The 23,144-nt window shown below is 40.1% G+C and overlaps 1 protein-coding gene across 1 annotated transcript; it reads left to right on the plus strand.

Annotated features, from left to right (window-relative positions):
• The first annotated feature begins 11,064 nt into the window (after window positions 1–11,064).
• On the plus strand, window positions 11,065–15,489 carry IRX5 (iroquois homeobox 5). The gene is made up of 3 exons (XM_040328741.1): window positions 11,065–11,498; window positions 13,442–13,844; window positions 14,302–15,489. Exons 1-3 carry the CDS (start codon window positions 11,250–11,252, stop codon window positions 15,108–15,110), a joined length of 1,461 nt encoding a protein of 486 aa, XP_040184675.1. The 5' UTR covers window positions 11,065–11,249; the 3' UTR covers window positions 15,111–15,489.
• The last annotated feature ends 7,655 nt before the right edge of the window (window positions 15,490–23,144 follow it).

The following is a 23,144-nucleotide window of genomic DNA, read 5'->3' on the forward strand; positions in this document are numbered from 1 at the left end:
GGACAAAGATAAGTAAGCAATTTTTACGTACATGCACTTTCTCCTACCTTTCAGTACACTAAGTACTATTTGCACTTCTACTCACTGTATCTGCTATTTCTTTTAACCTCAATGCCTACTCCAGCTTCTGCCTACTTCCCCATACTGTTCACCCTTTGTCCACTTAACTTCTGTTTAGAGTATTTGAATGTGTAAAGCCCTGTACACACGTTCGGTTTGTCTGATAAAAACGGACCGATGGACCATTTTCTTTGGACAAACTGATCATGTGTGGGCCCCATCGGTTTGTTTTCCATCGGTGAAAAAGAAATAGAACATGTTTTAACATTTCCTATGAATAAAGAACTGATAGAAAAAAACGATCGTCTGTGTGGAACTCATCGGAGAAAAATCCATGCATGCTCAGAATCAAGTCGACGCATGCTCGGAAGCATTGAACTTAATTTTTCTCAGCATTTTGTAGTGTTTTACGTCACTGATTTGGACACGGTCAGATTTTTGACTGATGGTGTGTAGGCAAGACTGATGAAAGTCAGCTTCATCGGATATCCGACGAAAAAATCCATCGGATTAGATTCCATCAGATATCCGATTGTGTGTACAGGGCATAAGAAGAGAATTGATCTGGGGCCCACTCCCACTCATAAAATGCTACCACTACACTTCTTCATAAAAGCAGAGAAAGTTGACCAATACAGGACAAAGCATACTGCAACTCAATGCACCCTTCTCATGGCAACAAGTATTCTTCTATACTATATAGGAAACCAACATAAAACAGGTAGCATGGCGTTAGCAGTTAATACAGAAAGCTTAGGAGTTTGCATATCTCACTGAGAGCAGTAGGACTCATCACAGTTGGAGAATAGCTGCACAATTACATTCTTAAATATTTACCACCATTGACTGTGCTGTAGCCAAGTGCAAGTAAGCTAATTCAGAACCCCTACAGGTGTATCTTAATTTGAATGCATGCAAATCCAAAGTGTCATGATAAATATTAATCATCTGTTCAATATATGTTTTGCTCTATAATTAAAGAAAATATGGTTGTTGTCAGCTTTCAGATTTGTTTGTGTATATATATATATATATATATATATATATATATATATATATATATTATGTGACCACAAATCACATCACATCACATCAAATCACATCAACCAAAAAAAAAAACATTATTTGTTTAATTAATATTGATGATACTTTTCTATGTAAAAATATCACAATCATTAGTTATAAATAAAATATTTAAATTGCTACAAACATTGAAAAAGTAACTGAATACATTTCTTGAATCTCAACCTGCATTTTTCCTGGGAAACAAGATGTATGCTTGACAATAGGCAATTACATTTATCGATATACTGCATGTACTTCACCTTAGTGGCTTTGGATGTGCATACTGTAGTTATGCAAGTATGCATGAGCTTTAAATATACATGTACATACAGTATGCATCACTTTCCATATCTCTGTGGCATTAGTATATATATATAACACATTTCAAAAGTAAATTAGACTTTTTTGGTGAACTGCAGAATGGAAAAATCCCATAAAGTTGACAGTAAAGTGGTTGTAAAGGCACAAGTTTTTTTTACCTTTATACATTCTATTTGTGAAGGTAAAAAACCTTCTGTGTTCAGCAGCCCCCCAACCCCCCCTAATACTTATCTGAGCCACCTCTTGATCCAGTCATTGGCTCCTGCTGCTGTCAATCACAGTCAGTGAGCCAATTAGGAGACAAAGGGAGCGGAGCCGAGCCACAGCTCCATGTCTGAATGGACACACAGAGCAGCGGCTAGGCTTGGGTGCCCCCATAGCAAGCTATTTTTTCCTGTGAGGGCACTCAGCAGGAGGGAAGGGCCAGGAGTGCCGATGTGGGACCCAAGTAGAGGAGGATCTGGGCTGCTCTGTGCAAAATCACTGCACAGAGCAGGTAAGAATGGCATGTTTTTTTATTTATTTTTTATTACAAATGAGACTTTAATATCATTTTAAATTTATATTGGGCCTAAATTGACCTTATAAACTGTAACTGCATCAACAAAAATACTTAAAGTGGTAAACCCGAAAGAAAATATTTAATATATTGCAGCTTACAAATTCTTAGATGTGATGGCTGCATTCATTTTCTTTTTTAGGCTTTCTTTCTTTTGTTTTTACCTGGTTATCTGGCCAATTATTATTTTTTTTGTTTTTCAACAAAACAATGTCTACTGCAAATGTATCAATTAAAAGTTTTGAAAAAAAAAAAAACATTTACCTTTGGCAGGGGTGCTTACAATGATTAATTTGTTTTTATTTATGCAAAACCTTTATCCCAAAAGAAAAAATTACTTTTAGGTTCTTGGTTTATTATGCTTTAAACTGTTATAATGCACAAAGTGTATGTGAATCTTCCCAGTTATCTGACTTTATTCATTTCATTATAGGTATGGATACACAATATTAGTCATTTGAGTGTTTAATTGATTACAGCAACTACACATAACCTTTACTGATGCTCAACTAATAGATTCCTATTGCATATGTATATCTGGTCAATGATGACCTACTGAGATTCTCAGTACTCTTTACTGGCCTCAAATGATCATTTGAACTAACATTTACATCAATATAAATATAGCATGATTGTAATTTAAATAACAACCTGTATCCCCACTGAGCTAAGCTTTGCAGTGTTTTACAACAAGCATCTACAACATCTAATTATATTCACTCATATCTAAATTAATGTTTTCTTTCATTGATGTGAATAAGCATGTTTAGGCAAGCAGGCTGAGCCACTGCAGAATTCACTTTTGCTTTTAAACGCATACAATATTGCTCAGTAGTTTAAAATCAGTGGGGTTTTTGAACTGTTCATTTAACCTCTGACCTAAAGAGCAGAAAGCTACATAAAACACTAAAAGGAGACAGATCTCTTTACACCACTCTGTGTCTGCTTACTACAGGTCATTTTGCAACTATGTCACAATGAAAGTTGATTTTGTATAACTGACACTAACAGGCTTTGTTGAAACATGGCAGTTTACCTCATTAGGGAATAGTTGCATGTCCAAATGTCCTTTTGATTATAATTGATTTTAATGTCATATTTGTTATTAAAGTCAAAAGATCTAAGATGTGAAAGGCCCAGACCCTATTCCTCTACCACCACAATAATACCAACATAGTAAATATTGTCCAAATGTTGCCAGTTCTTTTTTGCCAAGTAAAAAAAGATATTGTGTAACTATCAGCAGTAGATGTCCATTCTAATTCCCTATAGGAGTGCCAACTATTGTTCAATAAAAAATATATATTATTTTTGGGATGTAGAATTTTTCTGACAATAATATAAGCAGAAGAATAATACATTTATGATTTGTGGTATTCATCATTTTTAGTAGTTTCATTTGTGTTTATTGAATTCTCCTAAATCCGCAGAATGAATCTCAAAGATCTTTAAATGCCTGACAAATTATTGTTAAGATAAAAAATACATAATTTTCCAGCAATGAGACAGTGAGAAGTCAGTTAGCCAGATAAATGTATCAGAAGCGACAGATGCCTTGGAACAGTCAGTGATTCAGATCATGATAGGAAGATTTCTCATTAGAAATGCCAGTTTTAAATAATGTTTCAAAACAGTATCTACCAAACTGCTTTATAATTCACTGAAATCTCCCCCTGGCAGTAGGAGCACATCAGCTGGATGGCTATGTTTCAATTATGACTTCTTAGCATTTTTAATATAGCCAACACTGGTTTATTGCAGTGCAAAAGTTATTTACACAACTAGATCAAATTATAATATTCAGAGATTCAGTGAAACTGATTAATTTAAGCAACTATTATAGGAAAGTAAATAGAACGCCTTTTAAATGTTTGAACAGAATGCAAGTTTGAGTTTTCCAATAGCAAATTTTCCATGTTTTTTTCTTATTATCTTTAATATTTCAGTTAAGACATCAGAGTAACCTACTAGGTAACTAGGAACAAAAGTCAGTCTTCTGTAAATACCAGGGTTTGAATCCAATCTCTCAAAGTCTAAACCACCCACCCCATTGCCCCTAGCCAACCCCCCACCCCATTGCCCCTAGCCAACCCCCCCCCCCCTTCCCATCATCCTTCTCAATTCCGCCTCCTATATTTCAGATATTTCCCTTTCTATTGCAAAAAAATAACCATATTGAACAGAGTTCAGTTTGTTGAGTGCTTATTCAAGGCTTTTTTCCCCCAGTTTAAAGTCTAAAATATATGGAAATCTTACAAAGTTCCTGATGAAATAAAGCTTCTTTTATTGGTTTGTGTCTTTGGCCAGCCAATCAGATATTTCTTAGCCAGCAGTCATTTTAATATCTGCTATTGTCTGTACCTCCTTTTCCTGCTCATGTACAATGTTGTACAATGTTGTATGCGTCCTACAATTCTTCTGTTATGTAACCCACCCCTCTATTCTGTACCCTCTCTATACAGCCTGTCACTTTCAGTATTGGTTTACCCATCATAGACATGAACCAACAAAATGAACATTTAAGGCTACTGCAAGTGCCAGCTGAAGCCAGTGAACCATTCTCTAGCTTACTGATCAATATTTTATAACATGAAAACATTCAGAGATCAGTTTTATGTGTATTAAAGTTAAAACAAATTATATCCCTGTGCTTACATGGAAAATATGTTGTTTATTCAGCTTCCAGTATTTTATGTCACATGCTCAAAACACACACAAAAAAAAATAGTTACAAAATAACAATAATACAAGCAATATTGTTGCAGGGGTTAATAAGCAGTTGATTATTGATACAATTTATAAAAATATATATTTTTGGGGATTGTATTTTATAACATGAGAAAGAGTTTATACAATATGAATTCCTTCTGCAGAGGCTTTAAGTTGGCAAAGAATATGAAGTGCATTTAAAACAGGAACTCAAATTAGGGTTTGCCAATTTAACATGATTAATTAACCATACACTATATTACATTTTTAATAAAATTGATAACTTTAAAATGAAGTTTAGATTCTTGAGAAAATTATTATTTTTAATTGTGTCATAAGAATTATAACAATACAGGAATAATGCCCCGCATCACTATGTAATTATACATTTTAGGTTTAAATTAAAAAATAAAAAATAAACTTTTTAAGCTAATAATTGTTGGGCTCATTTGGGTTACTTAGCCCAACAAACAGATTTACTTTGAATGGTTTGGCTTGATTGTAATGGAGGGTTAATTCATTATTATCCCTCAGTGTCATTTAGCTAAATAAGATCATTTGCTTCTGTATGGCAAGAACTTGATTTAAACATTACGTTTTGTTAATCAACTATGTTCTTAGAAATTCTAAAAACCAAAGCAAACTACAAGAAGATGAACGAGGACTCATAAAAGGGAGAAATTAGTGCTTATTAAATTCTATAAAGTCCGTTATCTTTCTATTCAGCCCTAGGGACTGCCATCATTTAGCAGATGTCACGGCAGCAATGCAGTACATCTGTGAAAAGTGTAACGAAGCATACAAAAAAAATCCCACCGTTAATAAAACATAAACGATCATTTTATTGCACGTATAAAACTTTTGTCTCCACAGGCCACTAACAGAGTAATCAAAGGCTACCAGGACAGAGAAACGAGTAGATTTCTAACGGGGGAGAGTGTCCAGCAATGACAGAGGATGTCCAGCAATGACATGATGTCCAGCAATGACAGATGATGTCCAGCAATGACAGATGATGTCCAGCAATGACAGATGATGTCCAGCAATGACAGATGATTACACCCAGTTCAAGGGCTATCAGCAGAGAATAGTAGGGGCACCCCTTGTTCTTCTCTGTGAATTGGGGGACATGGCAAGGATCAATGGATGGCTGTGACCCTCTTCTGATCCCGTGTGTAGACAGGCACATTCAAAGCTTTTTTCCACTTGAAAGGACAAGGAAAATGAGCCTCCCACAATGGAAACAAAAGTTGGCCAACAAAAGTCTCCGCGTTGTCAGGAGCGAGAAGAAAAAAAGGACGCATTCCGAGTTCCCCATCCCTAGAAGATCCTCTCTTACCTTCCTCCTCATAGGATACAGATCTCCATGCTACACCGGACTCTTTCCTCTGCCCTGCTGGATCTCCTGTAATTATTAACTGTCTGCTTAAGCTGGATGGAAGCTGAGCGGGTCATTATTGGCACATAGCAGGGCATCAATGAGCCATGACGTTACTTTAACATGCACCCTTTCGCTCCCGCGGTAGTAGCGCCTCCCACGGGCCAATCCGAAGGCAGGGGTCTGCCCAATTGGAGGCGGCGGGAGTGGATTTATGTTAAAGAGATTAGTAGGGGATTAACTCTTAGGGGTCCGGTAATGAGCGCCGCCTCTCCTCCATGCTAATGGTGGCTTTGCTCTCCATGGTCTAGTAATTAATGAAGGTGCGTCCCCCGTCTGGACGTGTGCGCGCAAGTCTCCGCCGTCGGGACGTGTGTGATTAGGTGTCCCCCGTCGGGACGTGTGCGTTCAGGTGTCCCCCGTCGGGACGTGTGTGATCAGGTGTCCCCCGTCGGGACGTGTGTGATCAGGTGTCCCCCGTCGGGACGTGTGTGGTCAGGTGTCCCCCGTCGGGACGTGTGCGTTCAGGTGTCCCCCGTCGGGACGTGTGTGATCAGGTGTCCCCCGTCGGGACGTGTGTGGTCAGGTGTCCCCCGTCGGGACGTGTGCGTTCAGGTGTCCCCCGTCGGGACGTGTGCGTTCAGGTGTCCCCCGTCGGGACGTGTGCGATCAGGTGTCCCCCGTCGGGACGTGTGTGATCAGGTGTCCCCCGTCGGGACGTGTGTGATCAGGTGTCCCCCGTCGGGACGTGTGTGGTCAGGTGTCCCCCGTCGGGACGTGTGCGTTCAGGTGTCCCCCGTCGGGACGTGTGCGTTCAGGTGTCCCCCGTCGGGACGTGTGTGATCAGGTGTCCCCCGTCGGGACGTGTGTGATCAGGTGTCCCCCGTCGGGACGTGTGCGTTCAGGTGTCCCCCGTCGGGACGTGTGTGATCAGGTGTCCCCCGTCGGGACGTGTGTGATCAGGTGTCCCCCGTCGGGACGTGTGCGTTCAGGTGTCCCCCGTCGGGACGTGTGCGTTCAGGTGTCCCCCGTCGGGACGTGTGTGATCAGGTGTCCCCCGTCGGGACGTGTGCGTTCAGGTGTCCCCCGTCGGGACGTGTGTGGTCAGGTGTCCCCCTTTGGGACGTGTGTGGTCAGGTGTCCCCCTTTGGGACGTGTGTTGTGAGGTGTCCCCCGTCGGGACGTGTGTGGTCAGGTGTCCCCCGTCGGGACTTGTGTTGTCAGGTGTCCCCCTTTGGGACGTGTGTGGTCAGGTGTCCCCCTTTGGGACGTGTGTGGTCAGGTGTTCCCCGTCGGGACGTGTGTTGTGAGGTGTCCCCCGTCGGGACGTGTGTGGTCAGGTGTCCCCCTTTGGGACGTGTGTGGTCAGGTGTCCCCCTTTGGGACGTGTGTGGTCAGGTGTCCCCCGTCGGGACGTGTGTTGTGAGGTGTCCCCCGTCGGGACGTGTGTGGTCAGGTGTCCCCCGTCGGGACTTGTGTTGTCAGGTGTCCCCCTTTGGGACGTGTGTGGTCAGGTGTCCCCCTTTGGGACGTGTGTGGTCAGGTGTTCCCCGTCGGGACGTGTGTTGTGAGGTGTCCCCCGTCGGGACGTGTGTGGTCAGGTGTCCCCCTTTGGGACGTGTGTGGTCAGGTGTCCCCCTTTGGGACGTGTGTGGTCAGGTGTCCCCCGTCGGGACGTGTGTTGTGAGGTGTCCCCCGTCGGGACGTGTGTGGTCAGGTGTCCCCCGTCGGGACTTGTGTTGTCAGGTGTCCCCCTTTGGGACGTGTGTGGTCAGGTGTCCCCCTTTGGGACGTGTGTGGTCAGGTGTTCCCCGTCGGGACGTGTGTTGTGAGGTGTCCCCCGTCGGGACGTGTGTGGTCAGGTGTCCCCCGTCGGGACTTGTGTGGTCACTGAGCTCAGGTATGAACTGATAGTCCCTTCCAATCCGAGGAAGGTCCGCTCGCTCCTAGTAACGCCTGGCTCCTGTGATCGCTATAAATACACACACTGAATTAGTAAAAAGCCTGGGAATTGAATCAATAATCAGGAAGCATACAAGCCTCCAGATATCGCTCATGCCGCCAATTAAAGGTCTTTCCCCGAGGAAAATTGGGCTCCAAAGAAATTATGTAAACTCGCTTAGTATTTACGTTGCTCTGATCTCTATCCAATGTTTGCAGGGGAGATAAACTAGATGAGATCTGTACTGCTTTCCTTTAAAGAGTCAGCTGCAGAATCCCTACCCTTGTGTGTCTAGTACTAATAACACTAGTCCTTTCTTTCTTTCTTTCTTCCCTCCCTTTGATTTCAGCTGTGAATGCTCAGTACACAGAGGATCTGGGAAAGGGAGCGACATGGAACCTTCCCATTACCCCAAATACATTATTCATTAACACGATCACCTACCCAATAATCACACAACATGATCGATAGCATTGGGGTGTGACACTCATGTCCCATACATCGTCATGAATAGACCTTTCAGGGTCTCATCTTCCATGGACTGCATTCAAATCCTCATCACTAATACAACCTTATTTATGAAGATCCATACCTATGTATAACCTATGTATAGTGTTACATTGTTTCCATGGGATGTTCATTTACACTTTGTGTGCTTCATCCCAATACCAGAATGTGCTTCATCCCAATACCAGAATGTGCTTAATCCCAATACTAGAATGTGCTTCATCCCAATACCAGAGCGTGCTTCATCCCAATACCAGAGCGTGCTTCATCCCAATACCAGAGCGTGCTTCATCCCAATACCAGAGCGTGCTTTATCCCAATACCAGAGCGTGCTTCATCCCAATACCAGAGTGTGCTTCATCCCAATACCAGAGTGTGCTTTATCCCAATACCAGAATGTGCTTCATCCCAATACTAGAATGTGCTTCATCCCAATACCAGAGCTGCTTCATCCCAATACCAGAGCTGCTTCATCCCAATACCAGAGCGTGCTTCATCCCAATACCAGAATGTGCTTCATCCCAATACCAGAATGTGCTTAATCCCGATACCAGAATGTGCTTAATCCCGATACCAGAGTGTGCTTCATCCCAATACCAGAGTGTGCTTCATCCCAATACCAGAGTGTTCTTCATCCCAATACCAGAGCGTGCTTCATCCCAATACCAGAGTGTGCTTCATCCCAATACCAGAGTGTGCTTCATCCCAATACCAGAGCATGTAAAGAACATCTCACTCTCCTGTCATTATAGAAGAAAACCTCATCTAGACACCTTGATCTCTTCTCCCAGGACTTACAAGCGTTTTACCAAATTACACAGGGCGTTTGGCAACTCTTCAAAATAACAGTCAAACGGAATACTAAAAGCAATCATTACGTGATAATTACAATGGTGTGCTGGATGAAAATGACAGCAACAAGAACTGCAGCTTCTATCCTCAGCGGCCAATCAGATCCCTTCATTCATGTTCCCAGGGAGAAGGATTGTCCCTAACTCATCATACCAACTGTCCGACCGACAGAGGAAATAATACCCGAAATAGATTCCCTTATCCCTCTATCTATCAATATATTTCTGTTCTATCTATCTATCTATCTATCTATCTATCTATCTATCTATCTATCTATCTATCTATCTATCTATCTGTCTATCTATCTATCTATCTATCTATCTATCTATCTATCTATGCCTTTCTGTACTATCGATTTATCTATCTATCTATCTATCTATCTATCTATCTATCTATCTATCTATCTATCTATCTATCTATCTATCTATCTATATCTACCTACCTATATAGGTCTAATCTATCTATCTATTTATTTATTTATATATCCATCTATCCCTTGATTTTCTATCTATCTATCTATCTATCTATCTATCTATCTATCTATCTATCTATCTATCTATCTATCTATCCATCTCATCTATCTATCTCTATATTTATCTATCTATCTATCTATCTATCTATCTATCTATCTATCTATCTATCTATGTCTGTTCTATCTATCTATCTATCTATCTATCTATCTATCTATCTATCTATCTATCTATCTATCTATCCATCTATGTCTGTTCTATATATCTATCTCTGTTCTATCTATCTATCTATCTATCTATCTATCTATCTATCTATCTATCTATGTCTGTTCTATCTATCTATCTATCTATCTATCTCTGTTCTATCTATCTATCTATCTATCTATCTATCTATCTATCTATCTATCTATCTATCTATCTATCTATCTATCTATCCATCTATCCATCTCATCTCATCTATCTTCCCTTCAGTCTATCTCATCTATCTATATTTCTATCTCCCATTCCTGTCATACTGAGAAATATATCTGGAGGGATGAAAGGAGCTTACATTTTCTGATCTATGGGGATTGACTGTACTTCACGTGGTTTTAATCAGCTTTTTCAGAAAACATTTTATGAGTTTTATGTAGAAGGTAAAATGCCTTTGTATTCCCTTTAGATCCTCAGCTAAATCTCTCGCTTAGAGTCCCATCTCCTCTTCCGTCCATAATCACATTTCTTAGAATGAGAAGTTCAAGGTGATAACGTTGGTCCAGGTGATTTTCTATTGTCATTGTGTATAGCAGCCGGGCACTGGGGACCATCGAGCGACAGGAGACCGATCGGCTGTGTATGGAGCTGTGTGCGATGATATGAGAATACTGTATATAATAATAGAGATCGGAGTTGGGCTCTGAAAGTTGGGCTTGCATTGCATTTGCTGCCCATACTTTCCCGTAGAAGAGAGAGTGAGAAGAGAAAGGGAAGAAAGCATGCCGCTAATTGGCCGGGCCCTTCCCCATCCCTTTCCTCTGACCAACACCTCGAAGGAGGAGCCTCGGCCGTCACATTCCTCCTTCTCCAACTTAGCAGGACCTCTTTTCCAAAGTCTACACCAACCCACATTCCCACCCAACTTTCCCCTCCCTCCCTCCCTCCCTCCCTCTCCGCACACAAGGAAAGCACAAAAAAAATCTTACAAGGGAGCAAGAAGAGGAGAGAAGAAGAGGAGAGAGGAAGAGGAGAGAGGAAGAGGAGAGAGATATCAGCCGCGAGAGGAGGCAACAAGCATCAGCACTCGTCTCCTCCACACTGGCAACTTCAGCCCCTCCAGACAGCCCCTAGCACAAGTGGCCCCTCTTTATTCCTTGTAGTGTGCGTGTCTCCAAAGATAAGAGTGTATGCATGTGTCTGGCCATGTCCTATCCTCAGGGCTATTTCTACCAACCATCTGCTTCTTTGGCTTTGTACTCGTGCCCTGCTTACAACACTAGTGTCATCTCTGGAGCCCGGACTGATGAGTTGGGAAGGTCTTCTTCTGGTTCTGCTTTCTCTCCTTATGCTGGATCCACGGCGTTTACAGCTAGCTCAGCCGCCTTTAACTCTCCTCTCCAGTATAGCGGGGACCCCACTGCTGCTTTCACATCCTATGTGGTAAGAATTGGGGAAAAGCAAGGGGGGCGGGGGGCTGAGTGGTGATTGGGGGGTGGGGGTGAGTGGAGATTGGGGGGGGCTCTCCCAAAAAAGTTCCCTTTCCATAGCCCGCCATAGCAGGTTGCTTAGGGCCCCATCCAGTACACAATCAACCATACACGCAAAGCATAGCAGATCTTGGTCGTACCCCCAAAAAATGACCCCTCTTCTATAGATCTAAAACGATAATGGGGTTACTGAGATTGTATCTAAGCTCCACGAATCCTTTTAACCACATCAATGCTGGAAATCGATAGATCCTCTGTGGTCAGCCGAACTTTTCCAGCAGCGAAGGAGTCCTCTGAAATATGAAGTATGTTTCCAATTACAGAGGATGCCTCCATTATACCCAATAGAAATGTGATCTGAGCGTCCAGTTGCTGAATCTGTTTTCCTTCAAAACTGAAAACTTCCAAGGTGATTTCACAATCGCTCTTCTCCACCACTTGATCCATCGATTGGGTGATGAGAACCGATATGGCTTGGGGTGTAATCGATCTCTCCATTAGCCCCTGTTTGAGAAAAGTGCAGCCAATTGTTTTCTTCTTGCTGACACCTAGGCAGGAGCGGGTTTGTGTCTGAGAATTTACTGTTGACATTGTAAAAGTCACCGATGTCCCTTAATGCTTTTATCAGCCCGTTCTGATTTAATTAGCCGAGCCAAGCCCCATGCGACCACCGACCTAATTAAATCTTTGGGAAATGTTTGTAGTTCCATGGCTGTCTGTTTAGGTGTGCTGAGAAATGAAGGGCTATGGAGATTGCTATGGTTCTTCAGGATCCCAGCGATCTCTACGATCTGTCGGCTCTATCGCTGTGTTATGGTGGAGTCCGCAATCTTCAGGGGACATGTAGGCCACAACTAAAGGAGTAGTGCCTGGAATGAAGATCTGCGCACAATGAGATCACATTGAAAGCAACTATTAGATGTGTTTCTTAGAGAACACAGTATATAGAGATGTATGAATATTGCTGGCGACATATACATTTATAGATTGAACAGGATGGACCGGGGTCTTTATTGCACCTTACCCACCATGGAACTATACAAGGCTGAATTATTAAAAGGTTCAAGAATGTTCACTCAACAAATTGTGTTAAGATCCTCTTGATTATCCAGTATTAAATACCATCTTAATGTATTTGATCTGCACATAATTGGATAATTAAAGTAAATAGTCACACCATTTAATCAGCCCTCTTTAGTCTACTTGAGCTGAATAGTACCTATTTAAGATAAAAGAACAGAACCTTACAAAGTGTACTCTTAGTTCCTCTAGTAAACCAGCCTTTTGTTGTTGTAGGTTTTTTTTTGTTTTGTTTTTTTTTGCTCCGTAATTAATGCTTATTTAGTTTACCTGAACGGAATATTATCTATTTAAGGCGAAAGAGCACATCCCGAAACGAAGTGCATTCTCAGATTATTTAGAACATCAGCCTTATGTAGGCTACTTGATTTGAATATTATTATTTTAAGATAAAGGAACTATAGCACACCCTTAACGAAAGGGCATTATCATCTCCTTTAGTAAATCGGTCTTATTTTGTACTTAATCTTAATAATATCTGTTTAAGTTTAGGAACGAAAGGAAAACAACCTTAAATGAAGTGCATGTTCAACTCCTTTAGCACAGCGGTCCTATTTATTCTACTTGATCTAAATATAATTCATTTAAGATTAAAAAAAAAAAAAAAAAGAATCACATTCTTAAAATAAGTGTGATTTCATCTCTTTAAGTAAATCAGTCTTATTTAGTCTACTTGATCTAAATATTAGCTTTATAAGAGAAAGGAACACTGCCTTAAAAGAAGTGCATGAATGACATGGCTGCTTGAATGTAATGCAATGATGGACGTTTTCTAATGCCTCGTGAGACTTATCATTATTATTTATCCTCCCCCAGGGCTCTCCATATGATCACGGCACAAGCATGGCTGGTTCTTTAGGGTACCATCCATACGCTTCCCCCTTGGGATCTTATCCATATGGTGATCCGGCTTACAGGAAGAATGCCACCAGGGATGCCACCGCCACTTTAAAGGCCTGGCTAAACGAGCATAGGAAGAACCCCTATCCCACCAAGGGAGAAAAGATTATGTTGGCCATCATCACCAAGATGACACTCACCCAAGTGTCCACCTGGTTTGCCAATGCCAGGAGGAGGCTTAAAAAGGAGAACAAAATGACTTGGACTCCCAGAAACAGGAGTGAGGATGAGGAGGAGGAGGAAAACATTGATCTGGAGAAAAATGATGAAGAAGAGCCCCTAAAACCAGAGGAGAAGGGGGAGCTGGATGTGGACACAGGTCAGTTTTAAGTTCATCGAATTAATTTGATTAAATGCACTGTTGCGATGTACAGGCATACCCCACCTTTAAGTACACGATGGGGTTTATTTACCATCGCTGGAAAGTGCAAAATCAGGCTCACTTGTTCATTGCAACCAATGAGCTTCCAGGTTTTATACCAGGCTAATGGAACAAGCTGGGGTTAGGAGCTCATTGGTTTCTATGCAGAAGTGAGCCTGATTTTGCGCATTTCAGCTTTAGTAAATTAACCCCATTGTGTACTTAAAAGTGGGATATGCCTGGTATAGATATGTGTTATGTAATTTTATTATATATTACTGCAATTGTTTGTAGACTATAAGAAGGCCTAGTTTAATCCAGTAGTCCTTGTTTATTGAATGGCATTTTTGTTAAGCCTAGGAGCAGTTAGTCCTGGATGTTGTCAGTAATACTTTGAATGTTTCTTTCTCAACAGAAAAGCGGAGTCCAACCAGGGACGATTCTGATCGTTTGGAACAAGAACATCTCCAGGAGAAGGATTTGATCTCAATCCGGAGTGATGCGGAATTAAAGGAAGCTGAAGAGTCTAGTGATATTTTGTCTAAAAGCTCTGCTCCAACTTCTCCACCTATGTGCCAGTCTGGCCAGGTCCAGGAAGAACAGACTTTACTTAATCGCCATCTTCACCACCATCCTCATCACCACCATCATCATCCTCATCAGCCAGCTCAGCACCCCCCGCACCAGCAGCAGCCCCGCCCAATAGACCTTGTGCATAGGCGCACCCCACTTCATCATGGCACAGTTCCCAGCAATGCCGCATCGGTCATACACTCACCCCCTGCTTTGGCTTCCAAGCCCAAACTGTGGTCTTTGGCAGAGATTGCCACATCCTCGGACAAATCTAAAGAAAACAGTGAAATCACAGCTGGAACGGGGTCAACTACAGTCCAGTCCATGCTTGGCAATTCGTCCCCCCTTTCCAAATCTCCTGGAGCAACGTGCCCCCTTCCTAATAACTCTGTGTTGTCCCGTCCCCTGTACTACAGCACCCCATTTTACCCCGGCTACACGAACTATGGCTCTTTTGGTCATATGCACAGTCACCATGGACCAAATACAACGACTTCAGCCAACAGCAATGCACATTTCAATGGATTAACCCAAACTGTCTTAAACAGAGCTGAAGGTTTGGCCAAAGAGTGTAAGCTTAGAGGTCAATCCCAAGCAGACCTTAGCAAGGACTCTGCTTACGAACTAAAGAAAGGTATGTCCAGTCTTTAATTCTGGATTCCTCTGCCAGTGTTGGGACTTACTTTAATTTATTGAAACATAAAATGCCTTGACAGTTTACCAGTTCGCCATCAAGAAAGTTTAGTCATTCACAACATTCTACAACCTAAAGGCCACTGCAGAAATATATCTGGCTGGTCTTAGTATGTCTTACACCAGCTACAAGGAAATTCAGAATTTGTATTCATATGAACCTGTATATTTAATTGTAGCATTTTGTATTTAAATGAATCATCACTATCTTTGAAGTAAATTATGGAATGAAATCCGATGTACAATGATTTATGCTGTTTTTGTAATATAAATATATGAACTTTTTTTCTGAATTATTTCTTAGTGAATAATACAAATTTAACTTCCTTTTTTTAAATGCCTTTCTTCTTTGCCTCTTTTTTCTCACAGTCAAATCATCAATTTATCTACCTTTTCTAACTTACTTTCTTTTTTCTTTTCTTTTTTTTGTTGCCTTTTCTTTTGTTCCCTCATTTTATTCCCTTCATACAAATATTCCAATGTTTGTATGTATCATTTGCATGGGGAGTCTAATGAATGGATAGCCCTTTAAAAGGCACGCAGCATTTATGTGTCGGTCCTCATTGGCTGTGAATGTGTTAACCTCATTAATTTTAACCAATGCCCTGCTCCACGCTATGCAATCAAGCAGTGACCTTTACTAGTAAATTCGATTTTATGCAGGAATCTTGGCATTACAAAGACTGTAGGAACTGAGTACAACCAAGCTTGCTTTCATATTTTTTCTTAAGATAATTTCCACACGTTGTTTATCTGACTATTGCACTTTTTCAAACAAAAAGTATTTTTTCGGTTTGGGAAGAGGTAAAATTGCTGAGTGAATGTGAATTTCTTTTTCCAGAAGACAAGGCTGGATAGAGTCTGGGCAGTGTAAGGTAAATCTAGGTCAATGCTTCCTTTTGCAGGTAGGTGTCGCTCTCGCGCTTGAATTCACTCGTTATTTGCATAGGTGTGAATAGCAGGCATATGAAAAAAGAGAAAAATAAATAAATAAACATCTCTGATATGCAAATCGCGTTTTGGACAGAGAAAGGTATCAAGTATATTGGGATTCAAATCCTGAAATACGATTTACATGCCAAATCTCGAGCTAAGCATCTCAAATTTGTAATTACAGATTTTGCACCTAAACTTTTTTTAAAGCCTGTCGAGTCTTTTCTTTTCTTTTCTTTTCTTTCTTTCTTTCTTTCTTTCTTTCTTTCTTTCTTTCTTTCTTTCTTTCTTTCTTTCTTTCTTTCTTTCTTTCTTTCTTTCTTTCTATTTTTTCCTTTTTTTTTTTAAACAACCGGATAAAAGAAAACGTGTACTAAAATTTATTTAATGTATTTATTTTATTCCCTGGGAAGGTAAAACAACGAATTTAATCATCGTGGGCAACAATTCTGCATTTGTTCACTGGTTCTCTTCTCCAGTTTTTATTGCTATAAAAGTACCATAAAAACATAGATTTTTCGGTAAATATATTTAAGACTGTCAAATAATTTTAAATCAATTCCCATATAATTTGCCATTTAATTATTGTAATGCAAAACGCTGCAAAATAGGGCAAGGATCTACAAGTCGTTGTAGTACTAGCCCATTAATCATTTTCTAATAGTAAGACACAGTTAAATGGAAAAAAAAGAAACGTTCCATTATATTAGTTTAATTCAATATATGAATTTAGATACTGTAGGTGTACAGTATTGATACATACTATTATCCGATTTTTTTTTTTTTTAGAAGAATAGATAAAAGTTATTGACACATCGTGCATTCCTATTATTTTTGCTCGCGATCACTTTGAAAACAGCATTTTTTATGCGTTGCGTTTTAGCACTGACCACTTGGAAGAACTTTTTCTTGTCTTTAGTTTAAACCAGATAAAATTAATGTCAACATCAAATCAAACCGAAAAAACAATTTCCAGTTTTTCTTTCGCGAATTTTTTAAAGTTATGACAAACTATTTGTTAGTTCTGAATTATTATTGTAAGTCACATAATATGATTCTGCCAAATAATTCATGTTCACAAAAGTTTTTTTTTTGTTTTTATCTATCGAAAATCGCAGTCTTGTTTGCATTCAGCTATTTGTTTTGTGAATTGACCATTTAAGTAAAAAAAATGGCTTCAGCAGCAAACTGATCTGCGCCTGCAGTACAAAATGCAGAAGGGATATTATCGTGCAATTCATACACATTCGATATTACTTGCTCTAAACAATCTACTGTTCAATATAATCTTTTATGCAGCTTGCACTCTAGGTCGGCATACAGACTTTCCGTTCTAATTTTCAGAGAGCAATAATATATTTAGCTTACTAGATTTAAAAAACACATTCATTTAGGGTCGTGGATGATTACAGAGCAACATTTCATTTATTTAATAATTGCTCACTGGAATATCCTTTTTTATTATACTGTCCAAATAAAAACTAGCGTTGAACTTACACACACATATATATATATATATCGATTATAAAACGTTTGACTGAAAACTTTTTATTTTACATTCTAGAAATTCTATTTTAATAACAAGATTCTCAATATTCGTTTGCCATTAATTCATAGAACGAATACGTTTGAATTACAGCATGTTATTCCTAGGATTAAAAGTAATGACCTGACCGACTGTTTTCGTTTGCCCAACTGCACAGCCATTATCGCTACTGATTGCCTTCAAAGCACATCCATATTGTATGGAGGATTTTCACTTTAATTAAATGATCTTCAAGTCTGCCCATGTGGAATGGTGGCCCATGCCAGAAGCCTCCAAGAATGAATCGAGTTACGTCTCTGGCTTCTTAGAATAAAGGACTCACTTTACTCACCCACCTATAGAAGTCACTCCATTGACCTTCTACCTTTGACATTTTGGTCAAGAGAGGACTGTGTAGAAAACTGCCATGGACAACTTGTATAGAGGGGAGTTGCAAGTCACAGCGGCTTCTTTTAATGAGACATAATAAAGCGTATAAAGTGTTCTCCCAAGTGTAGGGTCCACTATTGTGTCCTATTCCCACTCACTTTCCTTTAGTGTAGGCTGATTTGGCTCATTGTATTCTTTTAGTAATTCAGTAACTAAACCCACTCTCTTGTGCTCTAGTGTTAGACTTCAGTTTGCTACCTAGATTCTAATATATATATATATATATATATATATATATATATATATATATATATATATATATATATATATGTATACACACACACAGGCATACCCCACTTTTAAGTACACAATGGGCTTTATTTACTAAAGCTGAAAAGTGCAAAATCAGCCTCACTTCTTCATAGAAACCAATAAGCTTCTAACCCCAGCTTGTTCAATTAAGCTTTGCTAATAAAACCTGGAAGCTCATTGTTTTTTTTGCAGAAGTGAGCCTGATTTTGCGCTTGCCAGCTTTAGTAAATAAACCCCATTGTGTACTTAAAAGTGGGGTATGCCTGTATATATATATATATATTTCTCTGCTGTATATGGAGCTGCACTCATATCAGTTTAAAAGTATAATGTAATTTTGGACCAAGTTATTTAAATCTTCAAATCGTATATATTCCATTATACAAATAAGTACATTAAGGCTACATTCACATAGACATAAACATTTTACTGATCTCATTATGCATGTTTTTCTATAGCACAAAAATTCCTGCATAATAATCAGTAAATATTTGTGTAAAGTCGTCCTGATTTTTCCCCCCAATACCTGGCATACATGTATGCATTTGTCCTCAGGATGCAGATTTTTGGATTTTGTGTTACAGATCTGCATTTACTTTTCATGGTCATGTGAACAAGGCCTAAATGATGTAACACAAGTTTTATATGCTAATGAAGCTCTCTCACCCACCTAAAACTATGTAAAACTAAACTTTTTTTTTTTTTACATTGCTCCCCTATACAAAAACATAAAGTTCATATACCAACAAGGTGCATTTTCCCATTCAGTAAATGCTCTTCCTTTGTAATGTACAGAACAGTTTCTCTAAATCCACTTCCCATGAATATTTTTTTTTGTAGCTGCGCTGTTTCAACATCTCCATTGACTTTCTCCATTTTTCTGTTCAGTTCACTCACTCACATTTCCAATTATTCCTTCATTCCAAAATACTGCCTTTTGTATGTGGCAAACAATAATCAGAAATAGCACACAATAAGCAAGAGAAAGACACCTGCTTATCCTGAAATGTTTGGCACAGTGCATTGCAAGTACAGTTTTACTGCTGATGAAAGGAATAAAGTTCTCCTTATGTAACTGCATTATATAAATCTGGGCAGAGCTGGTATCAGACAATTGGGGAGGGGGGGGGGGGTTGGGTATTGTAACTTTAATGGATAGGCATCCTGACCATGTGAGAAATACTATGGGGTTTATTTACTAAAACTGGAGAGTGCATAATCTGGTGCAGCTGTGCCAATCAGCTAGCCAATCAGCTTCTAACTTCAGCTTGTTTAATTGAAGAGTGTGTTATATTCCTGATATGTGTCTGCTGTATCATGTACTTTTATGTGAAAATATCCTGTTCTCCTGTATTGCTTCCTGTGTGTGAAATCCCCGGTGTTCCTGCCATTCCTATTAAAAAAACTGACCACACTAAGCAGAAGAGAACACTGTGGCCAGTTCTCTAGCTATACTGGGAACTCAGGCTGCTCTCCTCCAATGATCAGACTTGTTCTGACATGCCCCTGCTGTACAGCCATTCACTGGGGAGCTCAGTGTGCTGCTGCTTCTCCTCCCAACAGCTCTTATGCAGCTGAGAACAGAGGGAATGTGATCACTTATAAAAAAGGGAAAACAGGTATTTCAAATGTTTTTTTTATATCTATACAAAAATGTTTTGCCTTTAACTGAATGGGTTGTTTTACAAGATAATCATTTAAATCACTTTGACAACAAAAAATCTGGAAGCTGATTGGTTTCTATGCAGAGCTGCACCAGATTTTGCACTCTACGGGCCAGATTCACAAACAATTACGGTGGCGTAACGTATCCCCTTTATGTTACTCCGCCACAAGTGCTTGATTCACAAAGCACTTGCAAGTAAACTTGCGGCGGCGTAAAGCCGTCAGGCGCAAGCACGCCTAATTCAAATGGGACGTGTACCATTTAAATTAGGCGCGTTCCCGCGGCGAATGTTCTGCGCATGCTCTGTTAGTGCTTTGCGCGAAATTATGGCGCTCTGACGTGTTTTTTGAACGGCGACATGCGTTACGTCCTTTCGTATTCCCGGACGTCTTATGCAAAAAAAAAAAAAATTGAATTTGACGCGGGAACGACGCCCATACTTTAATATGGCTGGTCTAAATCTAAGCCATGAAATAGCAGGCTTAAGTTTGCGATGGGAAAAACAGACTAGCGACGACGTAAGAGAATGCGACGAACGCGAGTACCTTCGTGGATCGCCGTAAACAGCTAATTTGCATACCCAATGCGCAAAATGACGCAAACTCCTCCCAGCGGTTGTCGAAGTATTGCATCATAAGATCCGAAGGCGTACGAAGCCGTACGCCTGTCGGATCTTAGCCAAAAGCCGTCATATCTTTGTTTGAGAATTACAAATAAAGATACGACGTGGCAAATTTGAAAGTACGCCGGAGTATCAGCAGATACTCCGGCCTACTTTTTCTGTAAATCTGGCCCTCCATTTCTAGTAAATCATCCCCTATATGTAAGATATGTGAAGGGGAGTTGGTGGTGAGTGTGCACATAATTAATTTTGGCAATTCTTCGTAGCATATTACCATCTCATGATTGCACAAACAAACCCCTAACAAACTAAATTGAGGATTTTAACGGTACCAATTGGGTAAAATATCAAAAAGATTTCATTGTACAAAGTTTAAAATGTATAAACGTGACATAAAAGCATATGATTATACCACAGACATAAACAACAAAAACTATTTTTATATTCTCTGTATTTTCCTCATCAACCCCACTGCAGTCAGGGGATGAGTGGCTCGCTGTGATGTCACAATACTGTGAATTCAGTAATCCTGCACCTTTTCATACATCAGAACCTCATAGAAGAAACAATTTTAGTGTTTTGCTTACATCAGAAGTGGAGTAATTTTAAATTAGTAATAAACCCTCAAGTTTTCTCTAGATCCATGTGTAAAGCAGCACATTTAATGTTTTTTTTCCCTAATCATATTTTCTACCTTTTTGCAGATAGATGAGGCTGGTCCAGGCTCTGTTCAGTCTCTGCGCTGCTTCCCCGAACTTCCTGTTAGGAAGTAGGCACCATTACATCAGACACACAAGACACACAGGGGTAATTACAGGGAGATCAGCTGTCAATCCAAAAGTTGGTGGGTGGAATAATGGTGCAGTTCACAGATGAAGCTAATGTCTGACTATATCTTTGCATACACCGCTTAGGATACATGGTGCAAATTCCTTTCCTGCAGCCACAGGTTGTAGGAAAGAAATTCACACGATTCCCCCATTAACACAGACAATGCTGACAGGGTAATCTCTCCAGCTGAGGAATTGTCTGCTCCCAGTGTTCCTGCTGAACCGGCTGAGATTTTAACCTCCCTGGCGGTATGATTCTTTCAGAAAAAACATGCTGAAAGCGGTACCATTATTTGCAAGGAAATTTGGCGTTTTATATTGTAGGCCTGTAATTTTTAGAAATAACTCACTTAAATCTGACCAAACAAGATTCTAATAGGCATCCCGGGTATGACATTTTTTTAAAAACAAAATTATAAATTATAATATAATAAATAACTATAAATAATTACAACAAATAATAATATAATTATAATAAAAATTATTCAATAATGTAATCAAATCAAAATCACTGAAATTTGCTCAGTTGCAGAATTGTCGTTGTCATTTTTTTTTTTTTTATGACAAATTTCCCCACAAATCGCTATCGCACAATTCTGCAAGTGATTATAATTTATTATCGCTGTTTTCTAGCTGATCTAAAACTATTTTTGACATAAAGGGACACTTTTGGTTGCTATGGACAATCTACAGTTTGCAGGGAGAAAAAAAGGTTTTTATTATATAAAATGACATGCAGGACACTGGGCAGACCACTAGGGACAAGGGGGTGTGTTTTTTTTTACATACAGTACTGTAATCTATAAGATTACAGTATACTGTATATAAAGTGTTTGTTTACCTTTTTAAATTTGGCGCCGTTCTCCGTCCCCGTGCGTCGTAACGTCGCAGGGAACGGAGATCGGCGGCACAGGAGGACGCTGTGTGAATCGAGCGAGGTCCCGCTCGCTCACACAGCGCGGTGGCATCGCTGGATCCAGGGACAAGGTAAGTAAAACTCCCTGTACATCCAGCGAGGCAAGCCCGAGTCTGACTCGGGGTTACCGATCCTAGCCCAAAAATCTCACCCCGAGTCAGACTCGGGAACACCGCCCAGGAGGTTAACCGTACATGGCAGGCCTTATTATAAGGAGCACACAAGTAAATGTGGCTCCAATGAGACACTGGAAGGCAATGAGCCACTGTACAGGTAAACTTATACATAGAAAGGCATTTATGTTCTCATTTTATGGAAACAATGGCATTGAAGGTAACATGAAACAGCACTAAAAGATAAACTTCAGGATAAGCAAATATTGTCTAAACACAAGAGGCATGTGTATTCTCACTTGAATCATGGTGTACATTTGTGTATTACTTCAAGATTTGTTTAGTAATGCAGTATAAAACTGCTTTTGTGCAAAAGCTACCTGTAATAAAGACCAATCACTGCTGCCCTCTCTCCTAGTGCAGGGTAACTGCTCTTGTCTCCTCCCCCTCCTGTAGATGGGTGGCTTCCTCCCACAGCTCATCTTTCTGCACAGGACATGGGCAACACAGTGATGATGTGATGGCTATTTTTGCAAAATAATAGTTGGTTTTGCAAAGGCATTTGGTGAACACAGAGTGGATTTATATCCTTTGTAGCTATTGAGCAATACATTTCAATAAAAGTTTTTATACTCAGCGTTCAGCATTAGGCATGTATGTAAATGATGCTTCTACTTTTCCTTTA

Source organism: Rana temporaria, chromosome 11, assembly GCF_905171775.1.
Source record: "Rana temporaria chromosome 11, aRanTem1.1, whole genome shotgun sequence".
Taxonomy (NCBI): domain Eukaryota; kingdom Metazoa; phylum Chordata; class Amphibia; order Anura; family Ranidae; genus Rana; species Rana temporaria.